At 41.3% G+C, this 27,752-nt stretch overlaps 1 protein-coding gene and 1 long non-coding RNA gene across 15 annotated transcripts in view; both read left to right on the top strand.

The window, feature by feature from the left end:
• The window catches only part of LOC105487889 (uncharacterized), a 550,215-nt gene extending 546,211 nt beyond the window's left edge, over positions 1-4,004 (top strand). For all 5 annotated transcript variants that reach the window (XR_011621439.1, XR_011621440.1, XR_011621438.1 and 2 more), the window contains one exon: positions 3,924-4,004. This is a non-coding gene — a long non-coding RNA (uncharacterized lncRNA). The remainder of the gene's footprint in view (positions 1-3,923) is intronic.
• A 3,916-nt stretch (positions 4,005-7,920) lies between these two features.
• The window catches only part of LOC105487894 (LIM domain binding 2), a 394,665-nt gene continuing 374,833 nt past the window's right edge, over positions 7,921-27,752 (top strand). For 3 of the 10 annotated variants that reach the window (XM_011751539.2, XM_011751531.2, XM_011751538.3), the window contains exon 1: positions 7,925-8,316. In XM_011751539.2, the coding sequence (XP_011749841.2) occupies positions 8,185-8,316 (132 nt within the window). In that variant the 5' untranslated portion in view covers positions 7,925-8,184. Of the gene's footprint in view, positions 8,317-27,752 lie in introns of all 10 variants that reach the window. The other 7 variants (XM_011751542.2, XM_011751527.2, XM_071093829.1 and 4 more) reach the window with 4 other exon arrangements.

Below are 27,752 nucleotides of genomic sequence, written 5' to 3' on the forward strand. Positions count from 1 at the left end.
CCGGTGGACCGCCTGAGGTCAGGAGTTCAAGACCAGCCTGGCCAACATGGTGAAACCCCGTCTCCCCTAAAAATACAAAAATTAGCTGGGCATGGTGGTGCACACCTGTAATCCCAGCTACTTGGGAGGCTGAGGCAGGAGAATTGCTTGAACCTAGGAGGCAGAGGTTGCAGTGAGCCAAGATCGCACCATTGCACTCCAGCCTGGGCAACAGAGTGAGACTCCACCTCAAAAAAAAAAAAGAAAAGAAAAGAAAAAAAAAAGAAAGAAAAGAAAAAAGACATTAGAGAATGACAGCAAACACCTCAATAAAGGAAATCCAAGAGAATTCTAAGACTGCAGGGTAGAGACAGATTTCCAAGCTCTTTGATGTACTCAGCAATGCCCTTCTCAACCCTGAATTCAATTTATAAACTTTCAATGCCTGGACAATGACTACTGGTGCTGTTTAGAAGATGGCCTTGAAGAATTCCACAAGGTCATAAAAGATTTTAATTCTAGGTGGTAGCCAAGAACAATGAGAGCTTATTCAATCTCTATTCTGGGTCTTCTGTTTCATGTGCTCTAAGAGAGTTTTTGGAACAGATGTATGCTGGGGACTTTGTTCACTAAAATCAACTTCCCAAAGCATAGTTCAGTTCTTGAGTTGCTCTGAATCTAATTTATCCTCCTTGTATTAGCAAGTCATCTTGCTTGAACAAACCGCTTATTGGCTTCCCAGTGCCCAGACAATAAACTGAAAATTCCTTCAGATGGCACTTTCAGGTCTCCTGGAATTGAGCTTCATCATCTTTTCACTCTCTCTGCCTTCACCAAGTTGCTTGACTTTGCTTGATGTCAAATATGTTCATTCCCGTGGTGTCCCCTTTGCCTGGCATGAACTTTCTCAAACTTTCATCTTAGTCTTGTGACTGTGGTTGGAAAGGTAGGAGGTCAGAGAGGATCTGAGCCCACAGAGTCCAAAAGAGGAGGGTCCAGCACATTGCAGGTACTCAGGGATGACCTGTTTAATAATTAAATGAACATTAAATGATCCGTGCTATGGGGTTGGATTTCACTGTTGATACTCTTGAAATAAGCTGTTCTCAATGGCTATGGCCTTTCTTAGTCATTATAATTTCTTATTACATTTGGCTTAGTCAAGAAGACATTAGAGCCAGGTGCTCTATGAGGCTAAATACAAATGCCAACTCCTCTGTGAAGCCTTCTTTGATTTCACTAGTTTGAATGGATCCCTCCTTATTTCAAGGCTCTTTGTAAATTAGCATTTTGTTTATTAATATGGAGATGCCTATCATATTATGCCTTAGACTTTTTTTTTTTTTGCCGCATCTCTACTGCTCATGCCTCCTCCTTATCCCAGCCTGTCTTCTCCACTTCACAGTGTCACTTTCCATGTGCTTCTGATATTGGTTAATGCCTGTCGCCTCTTCTAATAATAACTAATAATTATGAGGACTTACTAAATGCCAGGCACTGTTCTAATAAACGTATATGTGTTAACTTATTTCATCCTCGTAAGAATCATATGATTGCTGTTAGTTCCACTTTACAGATGAGATGAGAAAACTGAGGCAGAAACAGATGAAATGCCAACGTCACACAGCTAAATGCAGGAGGCACGATTCAAGCCAAGGCAGTGAGGCTCCAAAGTTCATGGCTGACAAATTATTCTAGACCACCTCTCTCCTAGAGTAGGGGATTAGTTCTGTGTTTCCTTTGGCTTGGTCGTTGGGGCAATATTCCCAGTACTTGGCATGGTGCTTAGTACATAGTAGGGGCTCAGTATATACCTTGTGGAATGAAGGAAGCATAGTTTTGCATGTCCGTTAAGTTTCCTGAAGGCGGAGACTAGATGGCAAGGGGCAGGAAGGCAGGTAGCCTGTGTGCCACATCACCTTGGACTCCCAATGATCCCTAGCACCTAAGCAGATGTCGGGTACCTAATAATCATGTTATTATTTGAGCATTTAGATGTGAGGGTTCTAATGCTTTCAGATGTATTTGCTAATCCTTAGTGACTATCTTATAGACTAGTTTCCATCATTGTCCCCATCTTGCAATGAGATGACTGAGGTGCATTGAGACTGAGTCATTTGCTCAGGTTCACGTGACAGCTAAGTGGTGGCACCAGGGTTGAAATCTGCCACGCCTTCTATGTTTTCATTTGTCTGTATTCCGCACCATATCTCAGCTCTACCTTGCCTTTACCCTTTTTTTTTTTTTTGAGATGGAGTCTCGCTCTGTTGCCCAGGCTGGAATGCAGTGGTGCAATCTCGGCTCACTGCAAGCTCCGCCTCCCGGGTTCACGCCATTCTCCTGCCTCAGCCTTCTGAGTAGCTGGGACTACAGGCGCCTGCCACCACGCCTGGCTAATTTTTTGTATTTTCAGTAGAGACAGGGTTTCGCCGTATTAGCCAGGATGGTCTCGATCTCCTGACCTCGTGATCTGCCCCCCTTGGCCTCCCAAAGTGTTGGGATTACAGGCGTGAGCCACTGCGCCCAGCCCTCCTTTACCTATTAGTGAAATGCTTATTGACCAAAGAAGCAGAAATTGTATAGGGCACAGAAATAGATAAGAAATGGTCGGGTGTGGTGGCTCACACCTGTAATCCTAGCTTTTTGGGAGGCCAAAGCGGGTAGATCACCTGAGGTCAGGAGTTCGAGACCAGCCTGGCCAACATGGTGAAACCCTGTCTCTACTAAAAATACAAAAATCAGCCAGGCATGGTGGTAGGCACCTGTAATCCCATCTACCCAGGAGGCTGAGGCAGGAGACTTGCTTGAACCCAGGAGGTAGAGGAGGTTGCAGTGAGCCAAGATCGCACCACTGTACTCCAGCCTGGGCAACAGAGCAAAAACTCCACCTCAGAAAAAGAAAAAAAAAAAAAAAAAAGAAAAAGAAAAAAAGGGAAAAAAAGAAATAGGTAAGGAAGGGTAGAGAAGGGGAATTGAAGAGTGGTAAGAAAACTGGGTGAAGCAAACAGTGCTTGGATGAAGGATTTGGAAAGGATGCAATTGATAGATTAAGAAAAAAAACAATGTTTCAAATACTTGGAAGAACCAGGCAGGTAAATGGAAATTAGGGGCGTTGGAGGGGACGGCTGTAGAGTGACAGAGACCATGGTGAACAGACAAGCACAAAGACGCTGGCACCGCTGCACATTGCCATGCAGCAGGGATGGGGCCAAGGATGGTCAGAGCTTATAATTTTTCAGAGAAGATGAAAATCTGGACTGTATGTGAAATTCTTCACTTTTTTTTTTTTTTTTTTTTTTTTTGAGACAGAGTCGTGCTCTGTCTCCCAGGCTGGAGTGCAGTGGTGTGATCCGGCTCACTGCAACCTCCACCTCCCGGGTTCACGCCATTCTCCTGCCTCAGCTTCCCGAGTAGCTGGGACTACAGGCACCCGCCACCACGCCTGGCTTGTTTTTTTGTATTTTTAGTAGAGATGGAGTTTCACTGTGTTAACCAGGATGGTCTCCATCTCCTGACCTCGTGGTCTGCCCGCCTTGGCCTCCCAAAGTGTTGGGATTACAGGCGTGAGCCACCGCACCCGGCCAATTCTTCACTTTTTAAACTGTGGGTAAGAATTTCTGCTTAAATGAACAATAATCACTCTGTGGGTTAAACCTACGGTGAATGTAGCTAAATGAGGTCCCAAGTATAAAGGGCAGGCCAGCTTTTGGAGCACCTTGAACGTCCGCATGAGGACTTTGGGAACTCATTCATACTCGACACACAAAATGATGCGTAAATGAACATGGCTTAATCTTTGGGGGTAATGGAACTGTTGTGTTGGGGGTTAGACTTGTTTATTCTTTGCTAGGGTACAAATACTGCATACTTGCAATTCTCTATGATTTTCTGAAGGAGCTGATTTACAATCTTAAAATGCGCACTTTGTTTTCTTCACTTCTTAGCTCATACATGACCCAGAAGAAGATCTGGTCCTTCAAGAAGCAAGAAAGAAGACAAACAGATGAATGACAAAGACAAGCAGGTAACCTGGCGGTGCAAAGGATTCAACTCCTAGCTTGTGGATTTAGGAATCTGTGCTGGGAGATTTGGGACAATAACAAAGATGGGAGTGGTGATTTGGCAGGGCAGGGCTTCAGGGGCAGGGGTCGGAGCAAGGCAGGGGGCATTGAGTGTCTGAAACTAAGCAAGACCACGAAGAATAAAATCCAAGTGAAGGGAGTCACTTTATCCATTGCTTCTTCTTCCATTTAGTCAGGTCCATGTGTCCTGAGCACGTACTATGGGCTCAGCACCGTGCTGGCCACCAGGGACAAAGAACAGAAATGCCCTGGAGGTGAGGATGGACCTGACCTCTGAGCAGCAAAATTCTTAAGACGCAAGCAGTCAGGCAAACTGGATGTGAATCTTGTCTCTGTCACTTATTTGTTGCATGACTTCAAAGAACTTTCTTAGCGTCTCATAGCTTCAGTTTCCGGTTAGGTAAAATGGGAATAGTAATCAAATCAATTCCATAGATTTATTGTGAGATTAACTAAGAGTAATTGTGTAGACCACTCAGCACAGTGGCTGGCACATAGCAAGTGCTGAACAAGTGACAGTATTTGTTCCTTTTATGTATTAATATAAGTCCTCTAATAGAAGAATATAGAAACTACACTGATGATAACAAGGGGGGGATATTTTTTTATCTCTTCTTTTTATTTTATTTATTTCCAACAGAGCATGCACTATAGTTTAAAATTATGTTCCCAAATATTTACTAGCTCTTCTACACTGTCTTTTCCTTGCCCTCACTAGATGGCAAGGGGCAGGAAGGCAGGTAGCCTGTGTGCTACATCACCTTGGCCTCCCAATGATCCCTAGGACCTAAGCAGATATTAGGTACCTAATAATCATGTTGTTGTTATTATTTTTATTATTATTTGAGACAGTCTTGCTCTGTCGCCTGGGATGGAGTGAAGTGGTGTGATTTCAGCTCACTGCAACCTCCGCTTCCCAGGTTCAAGCGATTCTCCTGCCTCAGCCTCCTGAGTAGCTAGGCAGGCGTGCGCCACCACACCAGGCTAATTTTTGTATTTTTAGTAGATACAGGGTTTCACCATGTTGGTCAGGCTGGTCTCAAACTCCTGAGCTCATGATCTGCCCGCCTCAGCCTCCCAAAGTGCTGGGATTACAGGCGTGAGCCACCGCGCCCAGCCTATCGTGTTATTATTTGAGCGTTTAGGTGAGAGGGTTCTAATGCATTTGGATGTATTTGCTAATCCTTAGCAACAATCTTATAGACTAGTTTCTATCATTGTCCTTATCTTGCACTGAGATAACTGAGGTGCAGAGCGACTGAGTCGTTTGCTCAGGTTCACGCAACAACTAGGACGTGGAGCTAGGGTTGAAATGTGCTCTGGCCATGCTGTTGGCTCTGCCTCTATCCACTGTGAATGGAATATCTGTTGAATAAATAAACAAATGAATGTGTAATTTAAAAAGGCTTATGGAGGAGACAATTTAATTGAATAGAAGGATAAGTAGCAGTTTGTAGGTAAGCTAGGGACAGACGTACAAATGTGGCCATGCATGAGAAAGGTTGTAAGTTTAGGAAGATCAAGTATAGCAAATAAATAAATGAATGGACACACAAATGAGTAAATGAATGAGTGTGTGTGTGTGTGTGTGTGTTTGTGTGTGTGACAGCGGGAGAAAGAGAGAGCACAGAAGTGTGGGTCTTACCGAGCCCTCTATGCCGTGTTCCTAAGGAACTTGCACATTTTCCTGCTGGCAGCCAGGAAACACTGAGGGGGAAAACATGGGACATGATCGCTTTCACTTATTTGAAATCCGCATTCTGATTTGAATAAGGACAGACCACAAGTTAGAAGAGACCTGTGAATCTGGGGGCAGGGGGACCCGTTCGGAGACTCCTGAAGTAGCCGGGATGAGAATCGGGGATATGGATCAGCATTATCAAGTTTCAGATAGTTCTGAAATGAGTCTTTTGCTATTAAGGGCAAGAAATATTTCCAATTATAATTTGCAATGGTCTGCAGAAACAAATGAGAGCAAACTGGAACCTTATTCGGAGAGGGATTGCCTTCCTAAATGGATTTTTGAACTGTTTCTTTTTTTTTTTTTTACTAGTATTGGCCTGCACATGCCTGCCTAGGTGTTACTTTCATTCTTGCACAAACTCAGGCAGACACTAAACTCTCAGAATGTCTTTAGTTTGGGAATTTAAACATAAGGAACCGTTAGGTTTTGCAGTGGCTGCCATACCAAAACATAAATCATGCCAAAATTGTTTGAAATCCTGTCTTTAGAAGGTTGTGTGTTTTGACAAACCTTGCAGCAAATTTGGTCCAGCTTTTGGATTTGTAATGAAACCTGAAACCAAGCATTCTCGCCTGCCTTGGGGTCTCCTAGCGCAAGTTCCAAGCAGCCTTAGTGTAATACCTACCCTAATCTCATCCTGGCAGGCTACATTAGTGTGTTGGGCTGCGCTGCTGGAAGTTTGGGGTGGACTCAGCAAATATTTCATGCAATTATGAAGAAGGACTGATCAAGACAGCAATACACTTTTCTGTGTCTGAGTATTTTTAAGAGTGTAAATTGCAGAATTAGCAATACCTTATCCCCTGTTGGCTAGTGACTTGGAGATACCCAAGCCATGATTGGGGCAGAAAGTTAATTAATCTGCTTATTAAAAAGAAGAAATGTCTCATTTGCATGCATTTGCATTCAGGTCTTGAATTCATCATGCCTTTTGGTGGTCGTTTGCTTTATTTCCTTAATACCACTGACCTACCTAGGTGTTAGCTCAATACATTTAAATTTTCTGTGGCTGAGCTTTGTTTAAGTGTCGTATCTCTGGTTATGGTTGGTTCTAGCAGAATCTGATTATTTTATAGATCGCTTAATTCTCTATAGAGATTCTTTCCCCTTCCATGGGCTGTTGGGGTTTCTTATAGTTATCATATACCACAGTTGGGAAAAGATTTGTTTACTTGACCAATCTTGGAAAATATAGACTTTGTCTCCACAAGAGTTGGACATGTTATCTGGGGATGATCCATTAAATTATTTGCAATTTCCTACTCAACTGAATTTTCCATGGTCATTTTTGTGGCAGTTTTCTCCTTTTTTGCTTTTCCTGTCTTATTGGGAGGTCTGCTTTGGGGTTTTTTTTTGTTTTGTTTTGTTTTTTTCCTTCCTAGGAAAAAAGACCATTGCTCTCCTTAAGTGTATTTTCTGCATTGCACATTCAGAACGATTGTTTTTACCTGAAAATGCCCAGGCACCTTACGGGCCTGAATCAAGTCTTGGGAGAAGAGGGAGGTGGCTGGAAAGAGGGGTGAGTGGGGAGACATGGGGGTGAGATGGAGTGGAGGGCAAAGAATATAACAGCCCTTGGAACAACAGCAAGTAAAGCAAAACTACGTAGGGAGATTAGTGCAGAAATAAATCTCTGCATGTGAGTGAATCAGTGGCCCCAATTCGGGGCACCACAGTGCCCATGTTTCTGTATTTTGTAGTAATCAACATTTCTGATACATTACAACAGTGTGGTTGTCAGGGGTGAGAGGCTCGTGCAGCGGTTAGACCACCTCTATGCTAACAGGCTTAGCAATCAGGCTGCCAAGGGTCCTGGCTGGAGGAAAAAAATTAAAACCAAACCTTAGACCTCTTGTCAGACTGTGAGGAGAATTATATTTGTGAACTAGTCTACAGTGTGGACAGGAAATGACCTCTCCACAAACTGCTTCTTTAAAAACAAGCAGTGGTGCCTAAAGCTATCCAGCTTCTCTCTCTCTCCCTCTCTCTCTCTCTCTCTTTCTCTCTCTCTCTCTCTCTTTCTCTCTCGTTCCCTCCCTCCCTCCCACCCTCCCTCCCTCCCTCCTTCTCTCCCTTCCTCCATGCCAACCTCCCTCCCTCTCTGGATCTCCTGCTCTCTCCCTCTCCCTCCTCTCCCGTGCTCCCTCCCTCCCTCCCTCCCTCTTTCCCTCCCTCCTCTCCTCTCCCTCTCCTCTCCTGCTATAGAGGGCTCCGACAGCAGTTCCCAGCCAGCGTGTTCAGCCTGCCTGCCTGCCTGCCTCTGTGTGTGTGTGAGCGAGTGTGCGTGCGTCTACTTTGTACTGGGAAGAACACAGCCCATGTGCTCTGCATGGACGTTACTGATACTCTGTTTAGCTTGATTTTCGAAAAGCAGGCAAGATGTCCAGCACACCACATGACCCCTTCTATTCTTCTCCTTTCGGCCCATTTTATAGGAGGCATACACCATACATGGTACAGCCAGAGTACCGAATCTATGAGATGAACAAGAGACTGCAGTCTCGCACAGAGGTAAGTACTTCAACCTTGGGGATGTGTTTGTGTATTTTTGTTAAACTATGCATGAGCTTTTCCTAGGGTTTCTGGCTGAATTCCGTGGGAAGTGTCCCACTTGATACTACCACGTATGTGGAAATGAGCGCCGGGGTGAATCCACGAGTTTGAACGCTGGGTTTCCAGGCACAGCAACTCTTGTAGCAGGGGACAGTTTCTGCCGGAATCTTGAGAGAACCCAGCACTTGATTCACATGCCAGGTTTCCAGAAATGTTGCTCTTCCAGAACTCTGGTATTTTGCAGGCTCTGAGTCAGTCCTGTTGGTGTTTCTTGAGATATAATCCCAAGGAATTTTGTGATTGTTTGCATATGACTGTCTATATATGTATTTTTTTTTATAGAAATAAATCCTAGAGGAAGTCTGCTTTGACCTGTCTTTGCTTTTCAAAGTCACCAAAATCGAGGTAAAAGGGGGGGCAGACGAGTAACCCTGCCTACTTCTCAGAACTAGCCCTGGAGGGACACATAGTATATTTCAGTGTTAAAATCAGAAACCAGTTGCTTGGGGCAAGGGGACTCTACACTTTCTCCTTTTGCTGTCAGCCGTGCCCCCCTCCCCACCCCCATCACTCTACCTTAGGACAGGAGCTGGTTCAGCTTTCAAGTCAGCTCTAGTTTTTGCACATTTGAGATCTTGTGCCTGAGAGAGGGAGACTCAGCCTCCTAGGCAGCCAGCAACTCTGGGAGCAGAGAGAACAGGACTTTCAGAACTTTTTAAATGCAAAACTCCAGACTCGCCTCCTGCAATTTAAATCTTTTATGTCAGTTGACTTTTTCTCTGTGCTAGCTCAGCTGGCAGGTCTTGCTGCTGGGCTGTCCATCTGCCTGTGAGTTGGGGCTTTGTGGAAGTGTTCGGAAAAGCAGTCTGTTATAGGTACACCAAAGTTCCTTTAGGAAGTGGAAATTGCTAGGAATTTAGTCTTCTCTGCAGAGTACAAATACCAGAAGATTTATGCCAAAAAGCTTTTAGGGAATAGCTTTGGTGGAATTTTAGATTGAAGATTGACTTTTAACTCTAGGAAGGGACTCCATTAAGTTGGCATTATAGAATAAAACACACTTGCTTGAATTGTCAACAGAGCCATAGAGAATTCATGACGTTTCATGTATTTAATACAGCTAACAAGATGTGACCTGCTTTCTGATTGGCTAACTGCTGGACAAGGACTTATATGTATTTTAAAAGCTGGGTTGTCTTTAATGACTGCTATTTTCTTTATATGTTAATACACCATAGATACTAACTATGACTGCTGGTATCCTTGCTCTTTCTAGAAGCCAGTAGCTCCTACAGAAGTGCAAACTATGTTTTGCTTAGGGTGGTGAACTGTTGGCAGTGACTGATATTTGTGCTTGCTGTTTTATGTATGTTGCTTTGTGTGTGTTACAGTTTGTATATTTCCTTCAAATCTTTGCAACTGCGTGTTGGAATCTTAAATCTCTGCATAAACTATTGGTTGACATAGCCTGCTTTCAGAATTAGGAGGATAGAAAATGTCTTATAGTTCAGGCACACATTAATTGCAATACAGATTTGGGAAAAATAGTCTCTTAAAAGTGTGATCAGTTATAAAAAAGAGGCCAGGGACTATTATGGCTCAATTCTTGAAGAGCAACAATATTTAAAAATGACCTGTGTCCACCTTACATTTTAGAAAGTTTTTGAGGAATTGCAGAAATTCTTCTCCATCCTCCTGCAGTTAGGATCACAGGCAGCATTCTCTGATATCTGCCTGCCCTCCTGCCCATTACTGAGCACTTGGCTAGGTCTGAGCTAGGAGACTTATCTGCAAGATTTCCCTATTCTTGTCCTCAAAAAAAAATTGCAGGATTCAATATGGTCCCATGTTTGTTTCCCATTTGAGACAAGACATTTGAAAAGACCTCCTTTTTCAGTATGCTTCGCAAAGATGCCACATTATTTTTTGTGAGAGCTAAACTCAGGAATTCCTAACTTTTTGATTATGGGGTATTACTTTTAAAGATTTAGCTCTGAGTAGAGAAAGACTACTTCATAGCTCAAGAACCAAGAGAAGAAAGCTTGCTATGACAAATCTTAAAGATTTTTTTAAACCTCCCTGCCTGTGACAGTAAAGTGCTATGAACTATTTTCTGGTGTGTCCTAGAGCTCACCCTTTACATTTTTCCCTCCTTAATTAGATAATTTTTCAAATAATTATTTAAATAATTGCTTCAATACTTCTTTTTTCTTTGCTACGCAGTAAAATACTGTCATGAACGCAATACCATATATTTGTTTTTATTTCACATGAAAAGAAGAGAGAATCAAACAATTGCTCCTAAGATATTTAAATATTTACATAAAATATTAAATTTTGATCATGATGTATATACTTTGAAAAAAATAACTTTCATGTAAAGTTACACTGTACATTTGCCAATAATTGTTGTTTATGATAAAGCTTTTCTGAGTTCTGGAGAGGGATTGATTGGAATAAAATACAAAGATACTCAGCAAGAGTTATTAGTTTATTCACATGCAAAATCAAATATGCCTTTGAGTGATTACTTTGAGAATTTAGCCAAAGCATACAACCATTTTGGGCAAGAGTGACTCACCCATCCCTCTTCCTTCTCTCTCCTCTGGTCCCACTCCTACAGTATATAGTATTATTTCATTAAGTCTTAATCTCTCTCTCTCTCTCTCTCTCACACACACACACACACACACACACACACACCCCACTGGGTAATGCTCTCAAGTCTTCACTCCTTTTGGAACATGGACTTGGCTAGAAAAAAAAATATAGCAAATCAGTATGTGATGAAGAAATTATAATCAAGTTTCTGGAAATTTCCTAGAAACCTCCTTTTTTATACGGAAAGAAATTAGTAAAGAACCATGATGTTTACCTACTCTCCTTCCATGGCTGATCCCAGGGCATTTTCTCATGGGGATCGATGCCTTTCTTCCAATTAAATTAAATCAAAGTTCTTCAGAAGCTGGGAAGTTTTAGTTTAAAGAGCATGGCATTGGGAGTTAATATTATTTCTCTTACAAACTAGTTGGCATAGGTCTTGGTTCCTCATTTGCAAATTACCAACAGTGTCCCTTTAATTGAAAATTCAGATTTTCTGGTCTTTTAGCATGAGAAAGTATTGTGAAGAGTGCAGACATGATTTCTTTGCTCATGGTATTCAGTTCAAAATCACAAATGGTAATAAAATAACTGGGTAATAAGCTAGCACTTAGAGCAAGTAGTTCCTGGATCAAGTAGGTACTCATTAAACGTTTGCTGACTAGCCAATCAATGAATCAGTAGACAAAAGGAGATAATTTGAAAACCAATGCATTTATATTAGCACTTTCCCTGATAAATACACTTCTGAAGTTTTTTTGGGGCCTGGTATCTCCTATTGAGCTTGAAGCAGCTTTGGGCCTGTGCTTCTCACTCTCCCTAAAGTTCTCATCTCACATCCCCCACATTTATTTTATCTGAGGTCATTTAGATCCATAATCTTTGTGGCAAAGGAAAGCAAGTGACTAAGTACTGATAAGACCTCACCTCTCTGTGAAGGAATAGGCATGCATTAAAGAGCAAACAGCAATAACAACAACAAAAGTATGTTTTAAATGCTGCTAGGTGTTCTGAAAAGTACATTCTTTTAAACATTAGAATCTCAGTGGAATTTAATAAAGAAATGTGTGGGTGCTCCCCCCACCCTTTAAAATGAAATGAAGAAAAACTCTGAGGTTGGCATCACTGTGTTCACTGTAATTCCCAGGCAGCAGAAAGCAGTTTATATTTTCTGTTGTGTATGCTGTCAAAAGTTGACCCAATGTCTTCCAAAATTCATGTATTGGAATGGTTTGGCAGTGCCAAATGTATTTTGGAAGAATACAGCCACACAATTATATAGTTTTAACACTGCACACACAATACAGTCAGATAGGATATAAAAATATGTCCTGAAGACTTCAGAATTTGTTCTGTGAAAAGCTTCAATAAAAGCAAAAACAATGGATATTTTTCATTTTTAGGTCTCAGCTCTGAGATGAAAATATAGCTAAAATATATGAGAAATATTATAGTGGACATCATTGTAAGTGAAGGGATTTAACTAATGTTAGATTATTATACAATTTAAGAAAGTTTATCAAGTACAGTTCACAAATCTTTGTTAGAGTAGATACTTTCCTATACCTTGTTTTCTCATTCAAATGACCAAAACTGCCTGCATTTAAGTGAAGATATTTTTAAGTATATATAGTTCCTCATGTTGGCACCATGCTATTTTTTTTGAAATACCATAAACACCAGAAAAGTGTGAGTTCCGTTGTATATTTTTCCTGTTTTGAGGTTTTTTTCTTTTATCAATATTACACATCCTCTTCCAAAAGAGAAAACTGTGATTACAATCAGAAGCCGTACGCACAAGGATTTTATTAGAATTACAGTTTTTAGTTTTACAGGATTTAATATGAAGGTTACAAATGTTCGAAGACCTGGAAATTTAAATCTGCTGATTTTCACCCCTTCTCAGCTCAACTCTAAAACTCCCTGGGGAGGGGGTGGGGAGGAGGGGGGATTCTTAGTTCTCTTTTCTTTCAGCTACATTTTTATATACTTTAGTCACAGCGTTTCACTTTGTAACATCATGTTTATTCATGGAATAGCTTGGTGTCATTGATGTTCAGATGGAATCTAGTTAAAATGAGATTAGTTATTTTGGATAGGTGGAGAAAAAGAAAAAAATGCTTTGTGATAACTTGGAGGTTTCTCCCCGCTAGAAATTTAGAAAGAAAAATGTTGCTGCTACTCTGAGATCTATGAATGATTTTCAGTGTTAAAAACAGAACTTTGTTAGTTGTTTGAAGGGGGTTGGTGAGGTGGGGGAGGGGGCTGGGTGGTGGAAAGGAAAGCTATTTTGAAAATGTTAAATGAAACCAAAAGTGCAGTTTTAAAAATGAGAACTTCCAAACTCTCTTATTTTTCAGGATTTCTACATGGCCTCAGAAAACAAATTGTAGGGCTCTTATACTGATTTTTTATTTTCTTGAAGTCTGTTTCTTCTCCCATTTTCTTACTATGGGAACTGTTTTTAATTAAAAATTGCTGCAAACTAACTATTCATAGGAGGCCAAGAAGAAAAAAAAAAAAAAAGAACTTTCAACTCACATTCAACACAGATTCTTATCAGCCTAAAATCAATGCACATTTAAATTTCTCTCTTTTTGGTGTGTAACTTATGATGTAGGATTTAAACGCTATGTATTTTTTTAAACATTTAGCTTTTTATTTGGGGTTCAGAAAGAAATTAATTTAAAGTATATGGAGAACAGGGCCATAAATCTCTTTTTATTACAGTTGTCCACATTAACTCATTTTTCATGAGGAACACAGAGCACCCCCTTTCTGAACAAGCAAACAAAATGTAAAGCAACCCCAAACATCCAACTTTATAAATGATCAAGAACAAAATTCATAAACTTCCTTATCTGGATTTGGTGGGTGGACCTCAAAATATAACTGACCTAGGAAAACAATGTCTTTTTGAAGTGTCAGAACACAGCATTTAAAAAAAATGCCCAAAGGACGGAGATACTACAAATACCTTTGTCATTTTCTGACAAGGCGTTTTCCTTCTTTTTAAATTTTAAAAAATCAGTATGAGCCTAGATTTTTTAAAAAACATTTAAATTCTGGCCGCATGCATTTGAACCTAGGCAACTATTAATGCTTAAAACAAAATTCAGGCATTCCTTCAAGAATTTGCATACTTTAGGCAATGACAGTCTCAGCGTCTGGAAATATAAACATGATTAAGATATTTTCTGTCTTCTAGAAGCTTACAATTTGATAATGAAGGGAGACTTACAAACCACATTTACAACAGAGAGCCATGATAGGTTAATACACAGTGTATCGTGGGCGTAATACACAGTGTATTGTGGGCGTATTCAGAAAGGTATATACACCTTTCTGAAAGGCAGTCATAGAATAGCATCTTTGGAGTTTTCAGTGTCTGTTGGGCAAGTATTAATACTAGGTGCTTTTTGTACGTCGGCTCAAGTAAACCTCATGATCACATCATATGATACTAATACCTACTAACATCTGCACTTTTACTAATGAGGAAACTGGAAACTGACAGGTTACATAAATTGTCCAAGGTCAAATAGACGGTAGTTTAGCTTCAGAGGTTGTAACTACTCTAACATAGGACCTCTCTTGAAATAGGAAACACGAGCTAGAAATCCAGTTTTACCTATAGAAATTTTTAATGTGAATATATTCATTTTTTTTTTCCTAAGACAAATTGACTTTGGAGGTGGCTTGGAAATTGATCCCATTCACTAACTTGATTCTGCTAGGTGTGTCTCAACGGCCTGACTTAATTTGCAAAGGAACCAAGTGAAATTCCAAGGGATGGATCCAGGGATGGAAAATATACCCTGGTAACTGAACAAAAAAACCCAAATTACACTCCTTATTAAAGAATACTTAAGGCCAGGCACAGTGGCTCATGCCTGTAATCCCAGCACTTTGGGAAGCCGGGGCGGGTGGATCATGAGGTCAGGAGTTCAAGACCAGCCTGATCAACATGGTGAAACCCCGTCCCTACTAAAAATACAAAAATTAGCTGGGCATGGTGGCACACGCCTGTAGTTTCAGCTACTCGGGAGGCTGAGGCAGGAGAATCGTTTGAACCCAGGAGACGGAGATTGTTCCACTGCACTCCATCCTGGGCGACGGAGTAAGACTCCGTCTCAAAAAAAAAAAAAAAAAAGAATACTTAAGATGCCCACTGTATTTGAAGAGTTATTGAAACTGTTATTGAATATAATGCATAGTCATCTAAAAGTTTTGTTTTGTTTTTTTTTTTTACTTAAAAATATTGAAATTTCCATTCAGTGCTTCTTCTTAGCTGTGCCCTGGGAAAGATGGTGTTTTTATTGTTTTAAACAGTAGTGAATGAGTATAAAAGCTATCTCATTTTTTGGTGGAAACAATAATCAAAATAAATGTTAGGAAATTAAATTACAATTCAAATTGGGCATAGTATTGGCTTCCTTTGCAGGTAATCAATTAGGAATCTTCGGAAAAATAAAGACATTAAGGGGAAAGAACTTTGAACATGTTTGGCTTCTCAGGATCCTCGTTTAATCTACTCCTGAGAGGAAGTCAGTCCCCACATCCTGTCTGTCTGCAGAAGTTCTTTGTGGGAGGTGATATTTCCTTCCTACCCTTGCAGACCACTTTAGCTACCTGCAAAGCCATTGTCATTAATGCCTGCCAGTTGTTGCAGATAAGATAGATCTCCTCATTTGATCCACCCCTAAAGCCTGAGATGCATGCATTCTATGCATTCTCATTCTCCTTTACCAGACAAGAAACCGAGGCCTCAGTTCATGCATGGCCATCCTGAGATTTGAGAGCCCAGGGGCTGGATCATCTAACTTTTCACTGTATGGGCTGTCCTGGAGCATACTGGTGAAGGGACGTTGTTTCCCAGCTGCCCGCTTCCTCCTGGAGGCCCTGGTAGCCACACCCTTCTCTCATGTTAGTACCATGTTCCACCAGCCTAATTTGAAGTTTTAGTCTTCCAGTTTAAAATAGGAGGCTTAGCATTAAGGATTTGGCAGACCCCTCTGAAGAAGAGGAATCTACCCTGTTCTGGTGACATTACAAGCCCCCAGCCTCTCTTTTTGGAATCAGGATGGCCTTTTAACAGCACTCCCTGCCCCCTCTTTCCACCTGATAATCTGATCCCCACAAACAGCCAAGGTGATATTTTTAAAGCATAAATCAGATCGTGTGACTTTCCTGCTTCCCCTCAAACCTAGAACAAGCTCTAAACTCCTTGCTCTGGTTTTAAGAATCTGTTGATCTTTTCCTTCCTGATGGTCCATTCTTATCTCCTACCAAGTGTTCACTGGACTGGAGCCACGGAGGGCTTCTTTGGGATCCATTAACTTGCCAAGCTGATTCACACTGCAGGACCTTTGCCCTTGGTCGGGGGACACCGAATATATGACTTTCTCTGTAATAACTCAGCTAACTATTAGGAGACCTCAGTTGAGTTAGGATTTAGCATAGTGCTGGTTTTATTTGCAGGTAATCAATTAGATTTCTCAAAGAAAAGAAGGAAAAGAGTCCCAGCAATTAGGAGGTCCTGTACTGAGCAGCTTAAACGTTCTCTTCCTAGTGAGCCCTTCCTCAAACAATTAAAATTAACCCCCAATCACTTTCTGTCACATGCCTTCTTCATAGGAATTATCGGAAGCCTTGCTTCTTGTTTATTTTTTAAGTGTTTGCTTGTCCTTGATAGAATATAAGCCCCATGAGGGCAGGGACCTGATTGTCTTATGCATCATTGCATCCCCAGTACCCTATGTAGCACATGGCTGATGTGCAAAATATATCTATTGAATAAAGGAAATTAAATTGTTCCAGCACTGGCTATCCTGACACTAAAATTTTCCCCGAGTCTTACCAACAATTGCCTACAGTTCCAGTAGGAGAAGAATCTGTGAGCCTAATAGCCCAGTGAGCATTCACTGCTAGAATGCACATCCAGCCCAAAGGAAAAAGAAGCCCCGAGAAAACAAAATTTCTTCTGTGAAGGGAGTGTTGACCTGACTATTTTGCCCTCTGGATAGTGCAAATCTATTGGGAATCTCCTGACTTCTGATTAAAAATGTTTATATTTATCCTAGTGTTTCTTTTTTCATTTGATATTTCTGCTACTTCTCTCTCTCTGTATCTACCTGGGGGCCCACAGTCATGAATTACAATATGAATCATGATAATATGTTACATTTCCTGGAGCACTTTGCATTTTAGGTGAGTGCTTTCGGGGCCATTAATTAGCTTATTTGAAGTGATTTGCACAACAGAAAATATGGGAAGTTCTAACAGTATATGATGCTGTGGTCTATAATAACTTTGTGTTTGCTAACTGGTGTGTGTGTGTGTGTGTGTGTGTGTGTATGTGTGTGTGTCAGAGAGACAGAGAGAGGGAGAAAGAGAGAGAGAGAGATTTGTTCTAATCAGATTGTGTTTGTGTATGTGTGCAGCTTTTGGTTAGGGAATATGAACAATTTTTTTCATCAATAGTTTTTTCTCCTGGAATGAAAAGAGTGACCAGCCTTGAGCATAAAGGCTTCAACTTCAGTATGACTTAATAATAAGACAGATTTGGGTCCAAACTCTGAGCTTGTCTTTTACTTGCTGTATAATATTCAGGAAGTTTCTTAAATTTTCTGAGCCTCAGTTTCCTTAGCCTGAGTGTTACATTGTGAAGTAAAGAATGAATGCATGTACAATGCCTGGTATATAATAGGTGCCACATCAATGGGAACTGTGATGATGATGATGATGATGATGATGACGACGATGATACCCTTATTCTGGATTTTATCAGCAAATTAAGTAGTGTAAGTAATGCCAAACATTGCTTCGTTTCTTTTTTTTTTTCGAGACGGAGTTTCGCTCTGTCGCCCAGGCTAGAGTGCAGTGGCCAGATCTTGGCTCACTGCAAGCTCCGCCTCCTGGGTTTACACCATTCTCCTGCCTCAGCCTCCCGAGTAGCTGGGACTACAGGCGCCGGCCACCTCGCCCGGCTAGTTTTTTTTTTTTTTTTTTTTTAGTAGAGACGGGGTTTCACCGTGTTAGCCAGGATGGTCTCGATCTCCTGACCTCGTGATCCGCCCGTCTCGGCCTCCCAAAGTGCTGGGATTACAGGCTTGAGCCACCGCGCCCGGCCTTCATTGCTTCATTTCTTAAAAGTATCTTTAAAAATACTTTTTATATGCCTGCACTAGCATGTTTCACTTTAATAAACAAAACTTGCAATAACATGATCTAGAACTCTTGAGTTTGGTGGTTCTTGTGTGATAATGCCAAAGGGGCTTTTCACTGTTATATGGCAGGGATGATACAATAATCATATACCTTGTTATGTGAGAGTAATGGCAGAGTAGTCACAATCTCCTGCAAATTCAAGGCTAGAATGATCTCTTAGGCATACCTATAGTTAAGTAGTAAGGGTTGACCAATGTATGAGACCATGTGTACCCCGTCTTGTTGGGAAAAAGCTGTGATTGGGGTTTTCCCCATTTAAGAACTCGGTGGAGACAACAAAACATTAAAATGTTCCCTTTCACCAGTGCCTTTGGAGGGCTGTCTGAATGGCGGCCCCAGGAGAGGGCTGGAGAGCACACACCCACTGGCCTTGACTGGCCATTTCTTCTAAGGAGGCAGGCTTCTCAATATGCAGCCCAGCACAGATTTCTCCAAGGGAGCCGGGTCAGCACTGGTCAGAAGCCTGAAGCACCATCGGCGTGTCTGGACTGATAACAGCCCTTCCAATTGACTCACTGTGACACCTTGTGGCTTACTCCTCACACAGTGAAAATGCACACAGTGGTGGAAGTAGCGGTGTGCTGAACCCTACCATACAGTATCTTTCTGGCCACAGGGATCAGGTGGATGGGTAGTCATGCTACCTGTCTCTTTTTTTTGTACAGATGCAATTGGGCATTACACTGTGCTGATGTGCCCCACTCACTTCACTGTAGCACCTTTTTTATTTTTCCTGTTGAATTCTGCAAATTACCTACATTGTCCTACACTTCATTTCTCTGACCAGGGCACCTACGTTTTCTATAGTCCTATATTAATAATAATTTTTATCAGCCTTTATAGAGTAACATCTTGTGTAGCTCAAACGTGAAATAATCTGTAGCCCCTTTTTTTTTTCTTTTCCTTTAGGTAGGAGTTAGGATGTATTACACTTCTCCTCCCAACGTAGGTCATTTCTTAGGACCCGTGAAAATTTGATCTTGATACTGAAAATCTGTGTAGACAAGAAAAAGCTAAACCAATACATAAAACTGACCAATTGGCAATACATACAGAAAACAACCTTTTTTAGACCTTACAAGTTTAACATGATTACCATGTAGTTGGCTGAAATTTGTTACTTGAAATTAAAATTAAACCATCAGTGCATATTACCTGCCATTGAAAGGTTCTGATTTGATGGAGCCTACTACTCCCAAATTAGATGAATCCTAGAATTTCAGGGCTGGAATGGTTATGAGATCATCTAGCCCAAGCTCCTGATTATGGAAGTGTAGAAGCCAAATCCAAGCGGGGCTAACTTGGACTAACAGTGCTGTCAATTCACAAGTCATCTCAAGTTATTATATATATTTTTTCAAGTCTTAGCACTCTCCTGTCACTACGTAATTACCAGGAACTGGCCAAATCCAAACACACTTACCAACCACTAATCTGCACCTCAACACTACAAAAACTTTTGTATTCCAAGTCCATATCTCCTTTTTCAGTTTTCCAAATGTCTTAAAACAGTGTTGATTTTTAGTGTCATGCTATTGATGTTGAAAAACACATCACTAACCTTCATTGCTTTTGAATTTATGATTTCCTTTGCCAGTTTATTTAGAATAAAGTTGCATGTACTTTAAAAGACATGTCTCCTTTTTTGGTTTAAAAACATGGTACATTATTAATGTAGAGTATTTGTGAAATACAAAAATGTTCAAAGAGGTAAAGAAAATCATCTTTAATTTTACCATGCAACTAAATTGCTGTGAACATGTTAGTATATAAATTTAATGCACACATACATATACATAAATCTTTACTTGCTTACAAGCATATTGGACATCCTTTTGAATCCAGCTCTTTCAACTAAAATTATGAGTATTTTACTATGTCCTTAAATCTTCTTAAAATATAATTTTGAGTTGCCTGAATTATTCATACATCTGTTTATGTTTTAAAAATTAACACCATATAGATATTTTAAAAATTATTTGACTCCATTGTACCATGATTTGAGATCAGTTGTTTTTTTGTTTGTTTTGTTTTTGAGACAGGGTCTTGCTCAGTTGCCCAGGCTGGAGTGCAGTGGCTCTATCACAACTCACTGCAGACTTGACCTCCTGAGCTCAAGTGATCCTTGAGCCTCAGCCTCCTAAGTATCTGGGACTACCGGCACAAGACACTGCACTAGGCTCATTTTTTAAAAAAGATTTGTAGACATAGAATTTCTCTTTGTTACCCAGGCTGATCTCGAACTCCTGGCTCACAGTGATCCTCCTGCCTTGGCCTCCCAAAGTGCTGGGATTACAAGTTTAAGTATTCTTAACAATCAATTTTATCCCCCAATGAGGTAGAGGATTACTGGTATGAAGGAGTTAACTATGATGACTATTACGATGACCATTAGCATTTGGTACTAGTCGGAAGTCTTGAATCTAGGCCTCTCTGTCTCCCTTTCAAGAGAGACCCTTATTCTCACTCCCTACTCCCAACTTGAGGGCAGATCTTTTTTCATTTCTGCTTTTCCTTCTCTTGTATTATTTCTGAGTCAAAAGGCAGCGAGCATGTAGTCTTTCACAGGGTCCATAAATCAAAATATTTTAGCACAATTCCTACCGGGAAGAGGAAGCTTGAATTAATGTTACGAGTTAGTGTTGATCTAGAACCAGTGGGTTGAGATACAGCAAGTTAATTTATGACACCTCTGAAGGACGTGTCTTTAATTCAAAAAGAAAAGGGATACCTCAAAAAGTGGGTTATGTCATGACTTGTATGTAATGTTATCCTGTTTACTGGATCAAAGAGGTCTTTGGGATTGGGTACTCTCTTACTCATATTTGTGTCAGTCATAATGACTGATATTCTCTGTGGCCAGTATCAATCTTCTTTTAAAGGCACATTTCACTGAGGCAGCCATTTTGTTATCACTTCCTTTTTTTTATTTTTTGTTTTTTGAGACAGGGTCTTCCTCCTCAGGCTGGATGGAGTGCAGTGGTGTGATCACAGGCTCACTGCAGCCTTGACCTCCAAGACTCGAATTTCTCACACCTCAGCTTCCTGTGTAGCTGGGACCACAGGCGTGCACCACAACATTTGACTAATTAAAAAAGATTTTTATTTATTTGTTTTATTTTGTAGAGGTGGTATCTCCCTATGTTGCCCAGGCTGGTCTCAAACTCCTGAGATCAAGTGATCCTCCCGCCTCAGATCACTGTTTTTGCATGGGTAATATGCTTTTTAAAAATAAGCCTCATACACATATGCTTCTAGTACAATATAGTTTGTGCAATAAGATTATGTCCTCTCCCATAGCATTGGCATTAAGAGCTTAACTTCTGGAGTCATGCAGTTTTTTTTCTTTACTTAGTGGCTGTGCGACCTTGGATAATTTATCCATCTGTGCCTGGGATGCCTCTATGGGTAATGTGGGGAATAACAGAATCTACGTGTTTGGGTTTTCGTAAGATAGAGTGAGTTAATTCTTATACAGTGCTTAGCATAGTGACTGTACCCTATGAAGGTTAACAATTTTTATTGTGGCTTATTTGTTTAATGGATATTGAACATCTACTATACATGATATTACTGGTCTAGAGACGAAGAGGGCAGTATCTGTGTCTTAGAAGAGCTTACTGGGGACACAGTAAGGACTTACAGGGAAGGAAGGTCTTGAGGGATACATGGGAATTTGCCAATTAGAGAAGGGTGGTGGGAAGGGGGTTTAAGGTAGAAGGAACAGCAAATGCAAATAAATTGATATTATATTTTAGGAAGGGTGAAGATTTTGACATTGCTGAGGCTTATGGTCTGGGGTATATGTATTAGTGTGTATATGATTGTGTGTGTAGGCCTGGAGAAGAAGTGGGGGCCAAATTGTGGAGGTATTTAAATACCCAGCCAGGGTTCTTTACCTTTCAGAGACTATACTTTGGATGATAGCATGATTATTTAACTTCTCCATGCCTTGGTTTCCTCATCTGCAAGATGAGACAGCAGTCGTCCCCATCTCACAGAGTTGTTTTAGGGAATTTAATGAGGTAAGGCATGAAAGCCCTCAGACCAACACCTGGTACATAGTAAGGATTCAGTCAGTATTAGCTTCTACTATTGGGCCAAGGGAGCTAATAAAGTGTTTTGTTTTATTTTGTTTTGTGTTGGCCGGGGAGTGAAGCAATCTGCTATGCCTTTGAGCAAGAACATTCTCATCCCTTTGTGGAGGGTGGACTGGTGGTCTGTCTTGGAGCACATCTGTCTGCTGAGAGGAAGAAATCAGTGGATAGGGAGATGCACAAAGGAAAAATTACACACACTTACTGGCTGACTGAGCTATTTTTAGCCTAGTGTGTCTGAAGCAAAGGATGGATTTTCATGGTATTTTTTTTTGAGATGCAAAATTCCCGTAAGCCAAGGTGATGTAACTTGCCTTGTGACATTTTATTTGCCAATCCTTGAGGTCCACACTGTGGGCCATGAAACGTTCAGCGGCCTGGGGCCTCTAGCCTTGAGTTTTCTTCATGCCTTGGCACAATTATGACCTGTGTGAGGAACCAGAAGTGATGTGCTGGCCGCCAGCCTGGCAGGAGGACCCCACAGTGATGTGGCAGGGAGGCAAGCGAGAAGCCTACATGGGGAAGAGAAGAAGGCAAGAAGCGGTGAAACCTGACCTCACCCAGGACATGGGACATGAGTCTCTGACACTCAGTTTCCACACTGGTAGAATGAGAAAAATAATCTGTCAGCCTCGGGGAACATCCCGAGCCCTAAATGGGCGGGTATGTGGTGTGGCTCTTCCCTCTACTGCATGGTAGTTTATGCCCCATTGCAGGCCCATGTGCTTTGTGCATTGAATGCGTGTTTTTCTTGAATCTTTCGCATACCCTCTTCCCTCTTTAAACTAACTTAAGCCTCGGAGAAATATTTTCCTTCCCTGAGTCTATTTCCTCTTCCGACTTCCTTGGATTAGATGAGCTATGAATAGCAAGGTTCTCTCGTCGGCCACAGTCTATGATCCCGATTAGGTGGACTGCTGGTTTCTGTTTTTAATCTGTCACATCCAACACAAAATCAAGGTAAATAACGTGTTTTTGGCCCTCTGTTGAGCCTCCTTTAGCTATTTTTTTCCCACCTTCTTTGGTGAGGGATCTTACTGAGTCTTGCCTTCTGCACAAACTGGCTGGAGCTGGAGGACCATGTTTTGCCTCAAAATGCTCTGGGCACCATTGTCTTAAAACCCGCACATAAAGGAAGCCTCGATGGTTGATTTTTTTTTTTTTTTCTGTCCTCGTAAAATAAGCTCAAAATGCAAATGCAGAATCTACTAAAATTACTGAGTTCAGTGGGTGCCCTGCATTGCCAGTTTTTTTTTAGAAAGGTTAAAATGCATCTGAACTAAGACTAGAAAATAAGCTTCAGGTGTTAGGTTATTCTGAAAAGACTGTTAATGCCTGTTGGCTAAGTGCATTAAACTGCATGGAAATGATCACTTGTGTGTACTATTTTAAAAACTGCTTGCTGGGATGGTGATTTAAACCTATTTTTTTCTGGACTCAAAACTTCACATTTGTTGAAAAAAAATACTGTATTTGAAACAAATAAACATTAAAATATAGTTTAGTATATACCCAGGCGTTTGTCTGAAAGGAAAATATGTCAAGACATTTTTCGTTAGAAGCTGAAATCTCAGCCTTAATTCACTCCATTGTATTTCCAAGGAGCTCAACCCTATATAATATTACCTGGTCTCTGGAGACCTCCTTGAAGGGATACCAGATACCCTTAGGATAACTAGAGAATGGGGGAGGTGGTTAGAGAATGGAGGGGGAATGGTTTCCAGTCCTAATTCTATATTTCCTGTGACTTTCTTTATGGGGGCAGGGGAAAAGGAGAGAAGAAAGAACTCTGCTGTTAGTTTTATTACAGCTTTGATTTTAAAACCATTTAAGAAGTAGCATTCATGGTGGCACCCTGTGGTGTCTAGGATGGAATTGCATTGGCTCATTCATTCCTCAATACCTTATTGAGTTTTTTTTCATTATGTGCTCAGTGAGGAAGGACTATATATAAACCCTGCCCTCAGGATGCTCACAGCCTAGTGGGGAAGATAGCCAACTGAACCTCCAGTTATAACTGAGGGTGCCAAGAGTGAGCTGTTGAGAGCAGCGAGGACAGAGGTTTCCCAGCCAGGATTGCGGTACTGAGACATGGACACACGTGCATACACATGCACAGACATGCACACTCACACCCTAAGTTGCTTGTGTTATGTGGGAAATTTTGACCCACGTATTCCTATGTTTAATTGAAGGCCTTGTTAACTTCTTAACAATGCTACATCTCTGATGATTTTAGGAGGAATTAGATTGCGTAAACATCTCAAAACAGGGAGATGAAGCTAGAAGCATAAATGCCCCAGTGATGGCTGCAACTAGGTCTCTTAACCTATTATAATCTAAACCTTGGGTGAGGGAGAAGGAAAAAAAAGCAGCTTTTTAAAGTCCACTGAAGACTTAAGATATGGCAAAAAATAATCGTTTTTTTTTCTGACCATGAGAAATTGTCTGAGTATAGGGTGGAAAATTTCATCCTTATCAGGAAGTTAATCGTAGTAATTTATGTGGAACTTCCAGGTGGTTACTTAGTCAATCTTTAAAAAAAAAAAAAGGCCCAAACTCCGCTCCCCGAAAAACAGTATCGAGAGAACTTTAGGAAGAAAGCAAATCATTCAAAGCCTTGAATGGTTAGAAATCCATAAAGCTGAAGGCAAGAGACTGGATGAAAAAAGAAAGAAAATCTCAAACATTCAGGAGCAGGAGCCTTGCTAATCAGGATGAATATCTACTGAGTACTTACCAATCGCTAGTCCCACAGCTAAGTGCTTTACATCATGGCCTCAATTAAGCCACACACTGCTGTGGTACGTAGTGGTATCCACTCCATTTTTCAGATAAGACAAGTGAGGCCAAGAGATTAATTAGTAATTAGCCCAGGGATTCAGAGGTAGCAAGAGTTACGTCTGTGGCTTAAACCTGGGTGTTCCCAAGTTCAGAGCTGAACTTCACTTGTCAGCTCTGCTGCCTCTCCAGACAGCGCCCACTTTACAGATGAAGATACTGAGGCCCCGGGAGGTTACAGTAGGTCTTGAGGCTCACTGTGAGACACATTCAAAGCCTTCTCATTGACTGACAACTTAGATTTTGGTTCCTCAGTGGTCCCCACATTCCACTGTGGGACTAGCATCTGTTTACTGAGAATCCACTCTGAGGGTCACACCACTGTCAGAGTCATACCACCAAGGACTTCTTGAGGTCGGGGACCTCGCCTGGCTCATCTTTGTATCAGCAGCAGAGGACACAGGGCCAAAGGCAGAAATGATCATCTAAATAGTACTTGAATGAATGAGGGATATGAAAGAAGTAGTAGACTCCGAAGTTTAGACAGAGTGAGAGAGGCAACTAACTATAAGGACCATGCAGACAAGCGCTGTTCCTCTCTTTTCAGGCACGGAAGGCTATGGGACATGTCTATGCAAACTAGAAAACCGTGCTCCTTCTGAGTGAGCCTATGGCCCTTTTGTGCAAATGAAATCTTCCTGGTCTTCCTGGCAGACGTGAGTTCCACAGGGCTTAGCAAAGTGCTCTGAATTTTAGCTGTTCCTTCTCCCCTTGGTCAGCTGCCTTTTTGCAGTGTGGAAACTGCTCAACAGTAAATGGAAGCCTGTTTTGATTTAATTTAGCCACCCAGAACCTGGATTCTAATTGATCTTCACTAAATCTTCACTGGACACATGAAGAATTTTCTTTTTTTTTTCTGAGTTGGGGTTTCGCTCTTGTTACCCAGGCTGGAGTGCAGTGGCACGATCTCGGCTCACCGCAATCTCCGCCTCCCAGGTTCAAGCGATTCTCCTGACTCAGCCTCCCTAGTAGCTGGGATTACAGGTATGTGCCACCATGCCCGGCTAATTTTGTATTTTTAGTAGAGACGGGGTTTCTCCATGTTGGTCAGGTTGGTCTCAAACTCCTGACCTCAGGTAATCTGCCCGCCTCGGCCTCCCAAAGTGCTGGGATTATAGGTGTGAGCTACCGCACCCAGCCCAAGAATTTTCAAGATGGTGCTAAATTCTCTTCTGTCATTAAGATACAGTGCATAAAGAAGAATGTTTGGGCCATGTGTCATGGAGGAGGCTGGGATCAGTTTGATAAGGGATTGTAGGATTTGGATTTGTTGGGAAAGAAGAAGGGCATCTGGTTTGGGGAAATAAAGGTCTGAGATGCCATCAAGCAGACACATCTGGTATAGGAATAGGGTGAGGTTGGCTGACCTCTGCACAGGAAGTCTCTGGAGGTGTAAAGAAAGCTGGATACCAAGAGGAGACATCATTTTCTTTGTGTTCCGTGCTTGGGTACCATGTCCATAGAATGCAGTGGGAATGAGGCTTCATGGAGATGGTAAATTGACTTCCTGTTTCTAGGGTAGACACCCTTCCTTCTCTACACCCTCTGTGTTAGTTAGAATTCTCCAGAAAAGCAGATATAGGGTATATATCCAGGAAGAGATTCATTATAAGCTATAGACTCATGTTGTTATGGAGGCTGAGAAGTTCCATGATCTGCTGTTTGCAGTCTGGAGACCCGGGAAAGCAGGTGGTATGGATTAAAGTCCTGAGGGCCAGAGAGCTGATAGTATCAATTCCAGTTCAAGTCGGAAGCTCTGAAACTAGGAGCACTGAAAGTAGGAAAAGATCAATATTCCAGCTTAAACAACCAGGCAGAGTTAAGCCAACATTCCTCTGCCATTTTGTTCTATTCAGGCCTTTTATAGATTGAATAGTGCTCACCCCCATTGGGGAGGGCTGTGTGCTTTACCCAGGCCACCAATTCTAACCACCAATTCTAACCCTAATCTCAGAGAAAACGCCTTCAAAGACATACCCAGAGATAATGCTTAACCAGATATCTGGGCATCCCTTGGCTCAGTCAAGTTGACACATAAAATTAACCATCACATTCTCTCCTGCCAAAATGCTGCCTTCTCAGATATAATAGAGGCTAGTGTCAGAGGCCTTTGAATGTTTGTCTGAGGACTTTGGATGTGACTTTATTGCGAGAGGGAATATTATATGTTCTTCAGCAGACCCATTAACATCTTACTCATTCCCTCATTTGGTACATCTATATTGAGCAGGGCCAGGTGTTTAGCATACAATACCGCATAAAAACAGACATTGGCATTTCTTTCAGGAAATTTACAATCAAGTAAGGGAGCTGTACAGCAGTTAAGAACTCATACCAACTAAAGTATAGTTGTAATGGATTAAATGTGCAGTATTTAACACAATGTGATCAGTGCACTAGAAGAATCAAGCATGTTTCTGTGAAAGCATAAAATAAATAAGGAAAGCTGACCTATATTGGTGGGAATAGTGGTCAGGGAAGGCTCCTTTGAGGAAGTGAATTTTTAGCTGAGACTTAAAGAACAAATGAGATCTAGCTAGAAATATAGGACATATGATGCCAAGATGGCATTTTAAAAGAATAATAGTAAGCGCAAAGGCCCTGTAGCAGGAGGGAGCTGATTGT

The sequence above is a fragment of the Macaca nemestrina genome, chromosome 3 (genome assembly GCF_043159975.1).
Source record: "Macaca nemestrina isolate mMacNem1 chromosome 3, mMacNem.hap1, whole genome shotgun sequence".
Taxonomy (NCBI): domain Eukaryota; kingdom Metazoa; phylum Chordata; class Mammalia; order Primates; family Cercopithecidae; genus Macaca; species Macaca nemestrina.